Raw genomic sequence first — 14,490 nt, 5'->3', positions numbered from 1 at the left:
AACGTAGTGTTTTTCTCTCCCCCCCCCCCCCCCCCTCATTCATGTCAAGATGGCGTCGATACAAGCCGCTAAGCGGGCGCTCAGGGCTCAGCTGAAGCAAAGGCTAGCAGCTCTGAGCGAGCTAGAGAAGCTTCAGCAGTCTCAGGCCGTGGCTCGGAAGGTGTGTGACCGCAGCACAACGCTGTCTGGTATGGGGCCGGTAACACGTCTCCTGTGCAGCTAATAAGAGGGGAAAAGTGTTTATAAATAAAGTTTATTGAAGAAAAAAAAGTTGCTGGTAGCGGCCAATCAGATTACAGCTCATATTTCTCATACCCCTTTTGGAGAATGTGAAGTGTAACCTGATTGGTTGCTATGGGCAACTTCTCCGCTGTTACAGTTACCAGGCGCTGATAAGGTTGTGGCTTATATAGGCTGCATGTGAATGGGCACATAGTATAGGTGCGAGGGGCTGGAAGGCGACACATTTGGGGCAGTAGGGAAAATAATATTTGCAATTGAGTTTCATTAAAACTTTTGCCCTCTGACTTTGGCAGGCTTTTGTCTCCTTTGATATATTCTGCAGTCCTAAATCAGCTGGAAGGAGGAGCTCAGAAGAAGACAGATAAAGGCGTTACCAGCTCTGCCATTGGACCATCAGAACAAGGCCGCTGATGGATTTTCTGTTAAAGGGATAGTTTCAAGTTTGGAAGTCATCACCTACTCATAGGATTGTGGATAACTTCCAGATCACTGGGGGTCAGACCAATCCCGAGAGCCTGACCAATCCCGAGAGCCTCTGAAGAGCCCCATGTGAATGGAGCGGTGATCGATCATGCACACTGCCGCTTCATTTACTCTTCTAGGAGTGCCAGAGACCAGCTGAGTGCAAAGCTCAGCTATCTGCGGTGGTCCCATTAAAATTTAATACAGCGGCAATGCGCGTGATCGACCACCGCTCCATTCACACAGGGCTCTTAAGAGCCACGGTTCTCGGGATTAGTGGGTGTCCTTGGCTAGGAATAACTTCCAATCTTGAGAATACCCCTATAACTCATTCAACAGACAGTGCAACACAGAGGCCTTAAAAGGGAAAAGGTGCAGTTATTAATGAAAATCAATAGCAAAAAAAATATTTTTAGCCCCAATTACATATATTTAAGTAAGAAAAGAAAATTTTCCCCAAAGTGGACAGCCACATTTTCCCCATTCCTGACCCAGCACATTTTTGTATATTTTTCTCCCATGCTGTAAAATATTTTCTCGTTCAGATATTTACATTTTTGCTTCTTTTCTTTCATGATATAGGAGGCCTGATTTTTATGGTCTTTTCACACTTTATGCTATTTTCATAATTTCTTTCGTAATTTGTTTGCGGGCGAGAAAATAAAGGGAATATTTGTCTGTTTTTCCACATTTTTTTACCACAATAGACCACTGAAATACATTTAAAATGTGTTCCCTTTTTTCTGTTAAAATTAGTTATATACAGTCATGGCTGAAAGTGTTGGCACCCTTGAAATTGTTCCAGAAAATGAAGTGTTTCTCACAGAAAATTATTGCAATTACACGTATGTTATACACATGTTTATTTCCTTTGTGTGTTCCTGAACAACACAAAAAAACAGAGAGAAAAAGGCAAATTGGACATAATTTCACACAAAACCCCCAAAATGGGCATGGCAAAATTGTTGGCACCCTCAACTTAATATTTGGTTGCACACCCTTTGGAATTAATAACTACAATCAATCGCTTCCTATAACCATCAACAAGCGTCTTACACCTCTCAGATGGAATTTTGGACCACTCTTCTTCTGCAAACTGCTCCATGTCTCTCATATTTGAAGGGTGCTTTCTCCCAGCAGCAATGGCCACTTCAGAACTCTCCAGCGCTTTGTTTCCATCCATTTCTGGGTGGTTCTTGAAGTATGTTTTGGGTCATTATCCTACTGGAAGACCCATGACATAGGAAGCAAATCCAGCTTTCTGACACTGGACACTACATTGTGACTCAAAATCCTTTGGTAATCTTCAGATTTCATGATGCCTTGCACACACAGTCAAGGCACCCAGAGGCAGCAAAACAACTCCAAAACATCTTTGAACCTCCACCATATTTGCCTGTAGGTACTGTGTTCTTTTCTTTGTAGGCTTCATTCCGTTTTCGGTAAACAGTAGAATGATGTGCTTTGCCAAAAATCTCTATCTTGGTCTCATCTGTCCACAAGATGCTTTCCCAGAAGGATTTTGGCTTACTCACATGCATTTTGACAAACTGCAGTCTAGCTTCTTTATGTCTCTGTGTCAGCAGTGGGGTCCTCCTGGATCTCCTGCTGTAGTGTTTCCTTTCATTCAAATGTCGAAGGATGGTTTGTGCTGACACTGATGCACCCTGAGTCTGCAGGAGAGCTTGAATTTCTTTGGAACTTGATTGTGACTGTTTATCCACCATCCGAAATATCCTGCGTTGCAATCTTTCATGCATTTTTCTCTGCCGGCCACATCCAGGGAGATTTGCTGGATGGACAAAGGAACATCAAGATCTCTGGAGATGGACTTGTAACCTTGAATTTGTATGGTTTTTTTTTAACGATTTTGGATCTCAAGTTCTCAGACAGTTCTCTTTCTGTTGTCCATTCTTAGTGTGGCACACACATACACACAATGCAATGATTGAGTCAACTCCCCTTTTTATCTGGCTTTAGGTGTGATTTTCACATTGCCCACACTTATTACTTGCCACAGGTGAGTTTGAACCAGCATCACACACTTGAAACAAAGTTGATTACCCACAATTTTAGAAAGGTGCCAACAATTATGTTCTGACCATTTTTAGAAAAGAGATTAGATTATGACATTAGAGTTTAGGATGAAAATACATTTTAGTGTTGGGACTATCCCTCTAATGTCAGATCAGTCTTTTTATAAAATTAGTTCCACTTGCTGCAGCTAGAAAGTTTACCTTCATAAGCGTGTAACTGACCAACATCTTAATGGGGGTGTCCATCTTTGCAGCCATTTATTTTCTTGTAAAATAAAGCTGCTTTCTTTATCGCTTCATTGGGGGACACAGGACCATGGGTGTATGCAGTTGTCACTAGGAGGCTGACACTAGGGAAGAAAAGAAAAAAGCTCCTCCGTAGTAGTATACACCGCCTACAGGCATCAAGCTCACCAGTTTAAGCTTAGTGTCTGTAGGAGGTAGACCTGGATCTTCACAGATCCAACCCTGTTGTGTTTTATTAACATTTCTTCTTTATTTTTCAGATACAGCTCTTCAGGGTTAACAGGGAACACTGTGTCCCCTGTTATACCCATTCTCAAGCGACCGAGAGAGCAGTGTGGCATTCCCCACATCGCCCACTCTCGGACCCGCTGGGCAGGACCTATCCCTTGTCGCCTTCGGGTGTCTCAGGGTGATTCTTGGTGGCCAGTCCTTGCCTATTCCCCACCCCAGCCCCCTCCTTGGAGCGGCCTGGGAGGGAGACGGTGGTCACTACCGTGACCTTCCCCCAGATTCTGGCGTCGACACTGTCTCCTGCCCTGTCCAGGACCGGTCAGTGCGGGAAGGAGGAAAAGCCAGGATCCCCCCTATCCACGGAGGACCTCCTGTGTACATCCTCAGAGGGAAGGAGCAAGACAGTCATCGGGAAAGGTACAATCCCTCCCTGCTCCCAGGTCCCTCAAATCTCAGCTATGCACGGGCCCCGCAAATCATGGGTTTATAAGGGAAGCATCTCATTTCCCTGCCGACGCTTACCTACTGCAGCGCTTGGCCACGCCCCCTATCCTCAGACATTGGGTAGACGAACCGAGGGCCTCATACTTAATGGCATTCCCTAACATGGCGTCCCCCACAACAACCCCTCCCCTCCCCGTTTGTACCTTTTTTGCGCGGCAATTCTGCCCGCGCTTTCTCTCGGGGGGGCCGGTCCGGGTGGGCATTTCTCTTTCGGGCGGGTACACGCCCCTCCCGGAAAACGGCCAATCAGGACTGTGGAGCGTTATGACGCTTCCATCACGCCCACTTTTATCCCGGGGGCCTATCAACGGCCAAGTTCTTAAGCCCGCCCCCCATCCCCTCTACCTATCGGAGCTTTGGCTCCCCTAGCTCGCTCAGGGAAACACTCTACGCTGCTCTCGTTCTGGCTCCGGCAGCAGCATCTTGTCTGACTTCCTCCTTACTGCAGCCCTGCTCCTGTCTCGGCTCCGGACTTTCCGAAGGGGGATACGGGACCGTGCACATTCCAGACCGGGTAGGACCTACTCTGGCACCACCCAGGCTCCCTCCTCTGCAGTATTTCTGGTCAGGCACATATGCCCAAACCCAGGGAGCTTTCTGTCCGTCCCACTCACACAGTCACATATTACGCCTGTGCTCTTTGCAGTACTATGTGGCCCGCGGGTCTGACAACAGCTTTCTGCTTGACCTGCAAGCCTCCCTAGATGCTGGCACCCCAAGACCCCCCTGCTGCCCAGGACGAGGTAACTCCCCCTCCTCCGGAGTGGGCTGTTGCTATGTCCCAGTCTGTCTCTGACCTCACCAAGGTATCTCAATCTCTGGTGCAGGTCCTAGAATGTTTGCCCATGCTATCCACGGCCACCAGTGCTCCGAACGTTCCAACGGACGATTCGCAGGCACCCCTGCCCCCCCTTCTAAGGGCAGACCGAGGGCACGTTCTCAGAAACGGACTCACACAAGCTCATCCTCCAGCTCTCCAGACTCCAAATTGCTCCCTGCATCTCACACCTCTTCCAAAGAGGCCGCTCCGGGATCTGACACGGAATCAGATTCTGATTCTGGATCCGACACGGACCAATATTCTAAGGTCCAGGACATGGTTGACAGCCTTATATCGGCCGTCAATCACACTCTGCATGTTAAAGAGGACGAGAGCCCTTCTCAGGACTACTCCGTTTCCATCAAGAGAATTAAGCGCCCGGCACGCACCTTTTCTAACCATTCAGAATTTGATGGTGTCTTTCAAAAACAATGGGAGCATCCAGAGAAGCGCTTCACTGGAAAGAAGCAGTTAGACATGCTATACCCATTTAACCACGACCTCGTCAGCAAATGGACGGAGTCTCCTTCTGTGGATCCTCCTGTCTCTCGTCTTTCGGCAAAGACGGTACTGTCCCTCCCAGATGGTTCTTCCCTCAAGGACACTACAGATAGACAGGTTGAGGCCTTGGCTAAGTCAGCCTTTGAGGCTGCTGGCACCTCCTTTTGTCCTTCCTTCGCTTCAACTTGGGTATCAAAGGCAGTCTCCGCATGGGCCAAACAGCTTAGGCAGGGCATCCTTTCCGGGGCTTCCCCAGACGATCTGGCTGACCTAGCGGATCAGATCGCCCACGCAGGGAAATATCTCCTCACAGCATCCCTTGACGCCGCTACCTGTTCAGCACGCGTCTCCATCAATATCATCGCTATACGTAGGATTCTTTGGCTTAAGGCTTGGAACGCCGACCCGGCCTCCAAGAAATCACTAACAAATCTCACTTTTCAGGGCTCCAGACTGTTTGGGTCTAAATTAGACCAGATCATCTCTGATGCCACTGGAGGCAAGAGTACTTCCCTTCCTCAGCCGAAACCTAATCGCCCTTTTCCTAGAAAACGTTACCTTCAGTTCCGGTCCTTTCGTCGGTTCCCTCAACCAGGAACCTCCTCTCAACAGGACCGTACCCCAGCACAGCAAGAAAAACGTAAGCCTACCTTTAGGCCCACTCCCAGCTGGCGCGCAAAGGGTCGCTCTTCCAAGTCCTCTGGATCCTGATCTCAATCCAACAGGTTTTCCTCAGCATGACGGGTCACTCCCACCTGGGATTTCCCCCAGGGTGGGCGGCCGTCTTCTTCTGTTCCGAGACCCCTGGGTATCGGTAATAGAGGATGCCTGGGTCAAGGAGATAGTGACCTCAGGCTACAAGATCGAGTTCAACACCATGCCAAGAACACGATTTCTCAGGCCCCGCCACCCGCATTCATCTCTACTTCCCGGTTTCCTTCAGGCCATTGCCTCCCTTCTGCACTCAGGAGTTATAGTTCCAGTCCCCCTTCAAGAAAGGTGTTCAGGTTTCTACTCAAATCTTTTCGTCGTTCCAAAAAAGGACGGCTCACTACGTCCGATCCTAGACCTCAAACAACTAAACCGACAGGTACGCGTACGGCACTTCAGAATGGAGTCCGTCAGGTTGGTAATCGCCTCGATGGAGGCCGGGGAATACCTATGTTCAGTGGATATTCAGGATGCGTATCTTTATATTCCAATTTACGCACCACATCAGAAGTTCCTTCGATTTGCCTTCCAGAACGCACATTACCAATTCACTTCTCTCCCCTTCGAGCTTGCCTCCGCCCCGAGGGTTTTCACAAAGGTAATGGCGACGGTCATGGCCATTCTACGAGCCAGGAGGATTGTAATTATCCCCTACCTCGACGAACTAATGATCAAGGGTCCTATGTTCAGGGACTGTCTCCACAGTCTTCAGATCACCCTGAACACGCTTTCTCGGTTAGGCTGGTTGATCAACACAGACAAATCCTCCCTGGTCCCATCTCAGCGCTTAACCTTTCTAGGGATGCAGTTCGACACGACCCATGCCCGGGTCCTTCTTCCAAGGGAGAAGATAAACTCTCTCCGTCGGGGGATTCACCTTCTCTCCGACCCGAGTCCACGCCGCCTTCGCCTGTGCATGAGTGTCTTGGGAAAAATGGTGGCCGCCATGGAAGCAGTCCCGTTTGCCCAGTTCCATACCCGGCCTCTTCAACTGGCCCTTCTGTTGGCATGGGACAAGAACCCGTCGTCTCTACATCGACGCATCAGGTTACCTCATCATGTCAGAAGGTCACTAATATGGTGGATTCGTCCTTCTTCCTTCAGACCCGGGAGGTCATTCCTACCACTTCGCTGGCAGGTGGTCACAACCGATGCCAGCCTCATAGGTTGGGGTGCAGTCTTCCTCCACTACACAGTGCAGGGCCGTTGGACTCTCCACGAAGCCTCCCTGCCGATCAATATATTGGAGACAAGGGCAATTTTACCTGGCGTTGCATCACTGGCAGGACATTCTTGCAGGATTCCCAGTCTGCGTACAATCTGACAACGCCACGGTGGTGGCGTACATAAACCGTCAGGGAGGAACACGCAGCAAGTCCGTCTTCAAAGAGGTGACAAGAGTGCTAGTTTGGGCCGAGAACACTGTTCCGGCAATCTCAGCAGTGTACATTCCGGGGGTCGACAATTGGGCGGCCGACTTCCTCAGTCGGCAGGGCCTTGCCTCAGGAGAATGGTCTCTCCATCCCGAGGTGTTCCATCAGATATGCTTACGATGGGGCACGCCTGACGTCGACCTCATGGCGTCTCGGTTAAACCACAAGGTTCCATCCTTCGTAGCCCGGTCCCGCGATCCCCTTGCGATCGCTCAAGACACGCTAGTCATCTCATGGTCTCAGTTCCAGCTCCCTTATCTTTTTCCCCCTCTACCATTGATCTCTCGGGTCGTCAAAAAGATCAAGACAGAGGGAGTACCGGTAATTCTAATAGCCCCGGATTGGCCCAGACGCGTCTGGTACGCAGATCTGGTAAACCTACTCGTCGACTCCCCCTGGAGACTGCCGTACCGTCCGGACCTCCTCTCTCAGGGACCTATTCTTCATCAGAGTTCTCGATCTCTGAATTTAATGGCATGGCCATTGAGGCCGCAGTGTTGAGGAAAGCTGGTTTTGCGGACAACGTTATCCAGGCCCTAATTAGTGCCAGGAAACCCGCAACCTCGCGCATATACCACAGAACCTGGAGAGCTTTCTTTCGTCACTGCGAAAAGGATCAGTTAGCTCCCATGTCCTTTTCGCTACCGGTCATTTTGGTCTTCCTTCAGTCTGGCCTAGAAGCGGGACTCTCTCTAAGCACTCTCAAAGGCCAAGTTTCGGCCTTGTCTATTCTATTCCAGCGAAACTTGGCTTTCCGTCCTCAGGTCAAGACGTTTCTGCAAGGGGTGGCTCACCTAGCTCCGCCTTATCGCCCCCCGGTGGATCCATGGGACCTTAATATGGTCCTGAGCATCCTTCAACAGCCCCCATTTCAACCCATTCAGGACATCTCAGCCTCTCTTCTCTCCTGGAAGGTGGCTTTTCTTGTGGCTGTTACCTCTATTAGGAGGGCTCACTCCACCCGGGCGATGGGGGCCTCTTGGGCTGTTCGCCATCAGGCTTCAGCTTCTCAGATTTGTAAGGCCGCAACATGGTCTTCACTCCACACCTTTTCAAGGTTTTACAAGGTCCACACTTATTCCTCAGCTGATGCCAGTCTTGGACGGAAGGTTCTGCAGGCAGCAGTTGCCTGCAGTTAGACCTAGTCTGTGGCTACCTTTTTCTGTTCTCCCACCCTAGGGACTGCTTTTGGACGTCCCATGGTCCTGTGTCCCCCAATGAAGCGATAAAGAAAGAGGGATTTTTGGTACTCACCGTAAAATCTCTTTCTTGGAGCCTTCATTGGGGGACACAGCACCCTCCCTGATTTTGGGCATAGCTACAGTGGGCCCTGTTGGGCATCTAATATAGTTTCGCGGTTGTGCCACGTTGGGCATTGCATAGTTAATTGTTTAAGTTCCTTTCTTCTGCTTTAGCCACTCACTGGTGAGCTTGATGCCTGTAGGCGGCTGTATACTACTACGGAGAAGCTTTTTTCTTTTTTGCCTAGTGTCAGCCTCCTAGTCACAACAGCATACACCCATGGTTACCTGTCTCACCAATGAAGGCTCCAAGAAAGAGATCTTACGGTGAGTACCAAAAATCCCTCTTTTTGTTTTGTGCCTACGGCTGATAAACAGACTTATCTTTCCATGGTAACAGACTGCAACCATAACTTGTGTAGTCAGATCCTGCAGTTTATTGCCACCCGTGCTTCACATTTTACTAATGTACTTCTGGTAGGTAAATATGAAGTACGGAGAGATAGCATTGAGACCGTTCTGTAAGAAAAAAGCTGAAAAAATTTATGAGTACTGAATGATAATATCATTGAACTTACTAATATACTTTATTGTAAAAATCTGCCATGATGTCCATGTTTCTGCGCCCCCTCCTGGACCTTAGACATTTCCTAGTTATATATAATCCCTTACTAAGATGAGGATAGCCCTTAATGCCAGATAGGAATGCTTCGAGATTTCAGCACATAAAATATACTTACTTACTCCATAATAACGTATTTATTTTGTATTTAGAACAAAAGTATGGTATGAAGGTGGAAATCTAGTAATATTTTACTATAATTAATACATTTTGTAAGGTTCAGGATTTCTCATGATGAAATATTGTTTCAGCTTCTCTCTCACCACCGTTACCAGACAGCTCAGCGCATTGCTGTATTTCTGAATATGGCCGATGAGGTGCAGACTGGAGACATCATACGAGATATATTCCATCAAGGCAAACTGTGTTTTATTCCACGCTACCAGCCTCGCAGTACACACATGGATATGGTGAGGCTCAGCTCAATAGAGGAAATCAACCTGTTGCCAGTAACCACTTGGAATATACGGCAGCCCGGACAGGAAGACTACAGAGAGGAGGCATTGGCCAGTGGTAAGAAAGCCTTTGTAAAGTTTTGTTTTGTCACTCTGCCAAAATCACATTTATTTTATAGGAATCCACTCTTCCATAACTTAATTAATGACAGGAATTAGACCCAATGGAGAAATGTTTTTTTTTTTAATCTTTCCAACTGCTGGGATGTGTGACCTTTGTGAAGAAAATGGGAGAATGGATTAATTTAGATCGGAGTTCCCATCTCATCCACTGAGATAATGGTGGAAGCTCCCACTCATAGGCATGAGAAGGCTGGACGCAGCAACAGATTGATTCTATGCAAACACCATACACATTTTACGCCTATCTATAGGATGTGATAAATGTTTGATCAATGGGGGGGTTTCCTCACAATCACTCAAATTGGGGTCTCAAGTCCTCCTTTTCTTCTTACCTGCACAAGCAGGGAGTTTGGGGGGCTGACCCATCATTCTTAATGATCTTGAGGATCTGTACCCATCTGAATGGCGCAGAGGTTGAGCATGCGCAGCTTTACTCCATTCATTGTCTATGGAACTGCCCGTGACAGCCAAGTACTGTACTTATATGTGGTGCTAAAATTACGTACCACTAGTTTAAAGCAATGGTCTTCAATCCATGGCACTCCAACTGTGATAAAACGGAAGTTCCCTTCACTGAGTTGTAGTTTTACAATAGTTGGAATGTGTCATTAGTGTGATATGGATTTTAAAGACTATGGACATTTTTGACATGGGGAAAAAATTAATTTTTACATAGGTTCATCAAATGCATCATTCATTCTTTTATTAATTTTTAGACCCCCTAATATGCAGTTTGCAGCCTGATCCATGTTTTAGATGTTTCCCTTGTGTGAGTGTCTCTACCGGTAATATAGGCTGGATGTGAGATCTGTGTGTATCCAGGGTGTAGCTCATATCACAGCTTCTATCCTGTAATTTCCACTTCATGTATTTTCCTCCCTTTTTATAGACTGTTTTCTCTGCCCTCCTTGAGATTCCTTCCACCCCCCCCAGCCTCCCCCTTCGTCCATCCAGCAGAGATCTGTGCAGTAACCAATCCCCTCCCTGTCTGCTCTCTCTAGTTCACCCTTAGAAAGCTGTCTGATTCCACTCAGATTGTAGAGAGAGACTAATGGCAAGCAGCACTTGATAACAACCAAAGTTACAGTACAACCCCAGTCTTAAATATCTTAAAATGTGCAGCAACTGTTTACATGCAATCACCTTATTACAGGCGGATTGGATCTTGTGCTTGTACCAGGACTCGGCTTTGACTCGGAAGGTCACCGCTTGGGGAGAGGTAAAGGATATTATGACACTTTCTTAGAGCGCTACAGCCGACACCTTTCGGACAAACCATATACAATCGCTTTGGCATTTCAAGAACAGATTTGCGACTCCATCCCAGTAACAGAATATGATTTTGCAATAGATGAAGTTCTCTCTGCTCAAGAAATAACCAAATGACCGTCCAATGTTCTCTGCCGCACGTTGAGAACGTTCCAATCAGGACAGCGACTTATGCGTAAATATTCCTTCCTCTTTGCGTGAAGATTGTTCAATTTCATTTGCTAACAGAATAAAGCTATAGTTTATATTCTCAAAATCCTCATTGGTCTCATCATTTCTAGTATACAAAGAATGTTGTGAATGCTTTATTCCTGCTGGAGTGGCTCAAAATGTGATGGTATTTGCATAAGTGGTTGTCCAGGACTAACATATTGATGACGTCTCCAAGGAATACATCATCAATAGCCTTCTGCTTTTAACCCCTTCATGACCTTGCGATTTTGCACTTTTTGCTTTTACCTCCCCTTATGCCAAGAGTCATAACTTTTTTATTTTGCCATCCACTTAGCTGTATGAGGGAGGGCTTGTTTTTTGCGGGACGATTTGGACTTTTGAGTGACACCATTCATTTTATAATGTGATGCACTGGAAAGTGGGGATAAAAATTGCACAAAAAGTGCAATTCCACAATTGTATTTTGAGTTTTTTATTTAGCATGTTCACTATATGGTAAAACTGACCTTACAATATGATTCTCCCAGTCAGTACAAGTACGCAGATACCAAACATGTATAGTTGTGAAAAAAAATTTGCAAATTGTTACAAATTTTTTTTTACACTTATGTAGCAATTTTCCGAGACCCAAAATGTTTTAGTTTTTCGGGATATGGGACTGTGTGAGGGCTTTTGCACCCTGAGTGGACATTTTTACTGATATCATTTTGGGGTAGATATGATGTTTTGATCGTCTCTTATTGCACTGTTGTGGCGGCCAAAATTCTGGTGTTTTGATTTTTTTTGTTACGCCGTTTACCAACATGATTAATTTATTTTATATTTTGATAGATTGGACTTTTACAAACGCAGCGATATCAAATATGTGTAATTTTTTTTTTAGTTGTTTTATTTTTAATGGAGCAAAAGGGCCGTGATTTGAACCTCTGTGGGTTTTTTTACATTTTTGAAAACTTTTTTTTTTACTTTTTACTGTATTTAAGGGTATGTGCCAACTATACGTTTTTCAAGCGTTTATGCTGCGGAATTTCCGCTTGGGAAACGCTTGGTAATCCGTCCCCCATGGTCCCCAGTGACAAGCCGCACTGTCAATGCCCATGCTGCGGATTTTTCCGCAGCATTTATGCTGCGCTCAAAAATCCGCAGCATGTCCATTAATTTTGCGGACACGCAGCGTAATCGCCGCCATTGACTTGCATTGAAACGCATATAATCCGTGTCAGTACATTTGTACACATGGATTATATGCGTTTCTATGTGCGGATGGTACCCAGGTCTGGAGGAGAGAAGACTCTCATCCAGACCTGGGTACCATTGTACCTGTGGAAAAAAGAATAAAATAAAAAATAAAGATTATATTCACCTTCTGGCGGCCCGCGGTGTGCTTGTTCTCCTTTGCCGGCAGATCGCGAAGGACTGAAGGACCTGCGGTGACGTCACAGGCATGTGACGGCAGGTCTTTCAGTACAGGGCAACGCGATCTCCCGACAGCCAGCACAGGAGCGCAGCAAGACTGCAGGGGCCATTGGGAGGTAAGTATCGATTTATTTTTTTATTTTTTGACATTCTCTCGGGTTACACTATATAAATCCATGCCGGTTGCATGGATTTATATAGTTGTGACCAAGTTGTCAAGCACTTTCCAAGTGATGCTAAAATCGCTTGGAAAGCGCTTGCCAACAAGCATGCCTAAATGCATGTGAAGAACGCTTCACTTCCGCATGTATTTGGCAGGAAAACGCATGCACAATCCGCATGCGTTTTTTCTGCCAGGGAGATGCAAAAATGCTGCAGAAATTTTCTGCTTCATTTCTGCATCGTGGGCTCCCCTTAGGAGACTTGAAGCTGTGATCGTCCGATCGCCTGTGCTACACATAGCCGGACTTCAGCCCTATGTATAGCAGAATCATGATCTTCTATGCATGCCGACCATGAGCCGGCGTTCACAGGAGGCTCGTAATGGCAGGCACGGGGTCATCAGCTGTCATGTGACATGGCGGGATGAATGGCGCGCTTCTGGCTGGCGCATGTTAAATGCCGCTGTCAGTGATTGACAGCAGGATTTAACTGGTTAACAGGCGTGGGCAGAGCACCGCTGTTAAAGGCACATGATGGCTGATTAAATCAGTTACCATGTGCGGGGGGGGGGGGGGGGGGGGGACATGGGTTGGTGTGCTCAACATCAATGGCAGGGACATGACCTTTGACTTAAAGGGTTGTAAAGTGGTTAAAAGTAAATTATCTTTCTTTTGAAATCTTCAGACACTTGTTAGGAGAAGCTTATGACTATTAGGGCACTGGAAAATCTACCGTGGCAAAATCTGCACCAAATTGTCCTGATGCCATTATGAAAATGCCAAAGTTTTACCGCGTATTTCACTCATTACAAAACTACAGCATAGGTTGAATCAATGCTGTAGTCAATTTCCACTACAAATTTTCTCCACAGCATGTAGCAAACATTTTGTAAAACGTAACCCACAGAAATTGCATTGTAATACGTGGCACGTTTTCCACCTGGAAAATCCAGATGAAAAAAGTGCTGCCATATCTTCCCTGTGTGCACTTACCCTTAAAGGAATACTTGAGGCTGCAAAAATGATCACCTGTCTGCTGATATGTGACCTGTCGCTCTCTTGCCTGTCTTTGGGAGTGACAATGATATGGGAGTGCAGCCTTTTACTATCTTTAACAGTGCAATAGATTGTCCTGCAAAAAGAGGAGAACAGGGGAGTCGCAGCAACCATAAGGATCTAACAGCTTGCTCTCAATTAGTCCTTTGTTGGCTGGTGAACTAATAACACTATGGTCTATTTACGCAGACTGACCTAGGACACCATAGAACAGCCAATCTGTAAACTTTTACCTTCGTTTGAATACCTGGGAGGCCAAAGTAATCTATACTAGATAACTCAGTGCGCATAGGCTGCTTCTCCACGCCCTGGCATCTTACAAACAGGTGTTGTGGATGTGCACGTGTGGCATTATTCCTGCATCTATTACCGCCATCGTCCATTCTGTTACACTTGGTGCAGTATCACTCACTTTGACTCTTTCAATCACGAGGCCAGACCAGTTCTTAGGCTATGTGCCCACAATGCAGAAATGCTCCGGATTTTTTCCTGAGCGTTTCTGCATCTCCCTGGTAGAAAAAACACATGCGGATTGTACATGTGGATTGTACATGCGTTTTTCCTGCAAGGGACATGCGGATGTAAAGCATTCTTCACATGCATTTCCGCATGCGGGTTATCAAACGCTTTTCAAGCGATTTTAGCATCACTTGGAAAAGTGCTTGACAACTTGGTCACACTATATAAATCCATGCAAACGGCATGCAACCGGCATGGATTTATATAGAATGGTAAAAAATAAATATTATACTACCTTCTGATGGCCCCCGGTGTCCTTGTCTTGGC

The 14,490-nt window shown here is 46.6% G+C and overlaps 1 protein-coding gene across 1 annotated transcript; it reads left to right on the top strand.

Annotated features, from left to right (window-relative positions):
- The first annotated feature begins 5 nt into the window (after positions 1-5).
- MTHFS (methenyltetrahydrofolate synthetase) lies at positions 6-11,153 on the top strand. Its single transcript, XM_073653534.1, has 3 exons — positions 6-160; positions 9,302-9,563; positions 10,782-11,153. Exons 1-3 carry the CDS (start codon positions 50-52, stop codon positions 11,012-11,014), a joined length of 606 nt encoding a protein of 201 aa, XP_073509635.1. The 5' UTR covers positions 6-49; the 3' UTR covers positions 11,015-11,153.
- The last annotated feature ends 3,337 nt before the right edge of the window (positions 11,154-14,490 follow it).

The sequence above is a fragment of the Phyllobates terribilis genome, unplaced genomic scaffold (genome assembly GCF_046119375.1).
Source record: "Phyllobates terribilis strain yellow unplaced genomic scaffold, ASM4611937v1 Scaffold_11__3_contigs__length_659146591, whole genome shotgun sequence".
NCBI classification, from domain to species: Eukaryota; Metazoa; Chordata; class Amphibia; order Anura; family Dendrobatidae; genus Phyllobates; species Phyllobates terribilis.
This window is presented reverse-complemented; position numbering and strand designations above follow the sequence as displayed.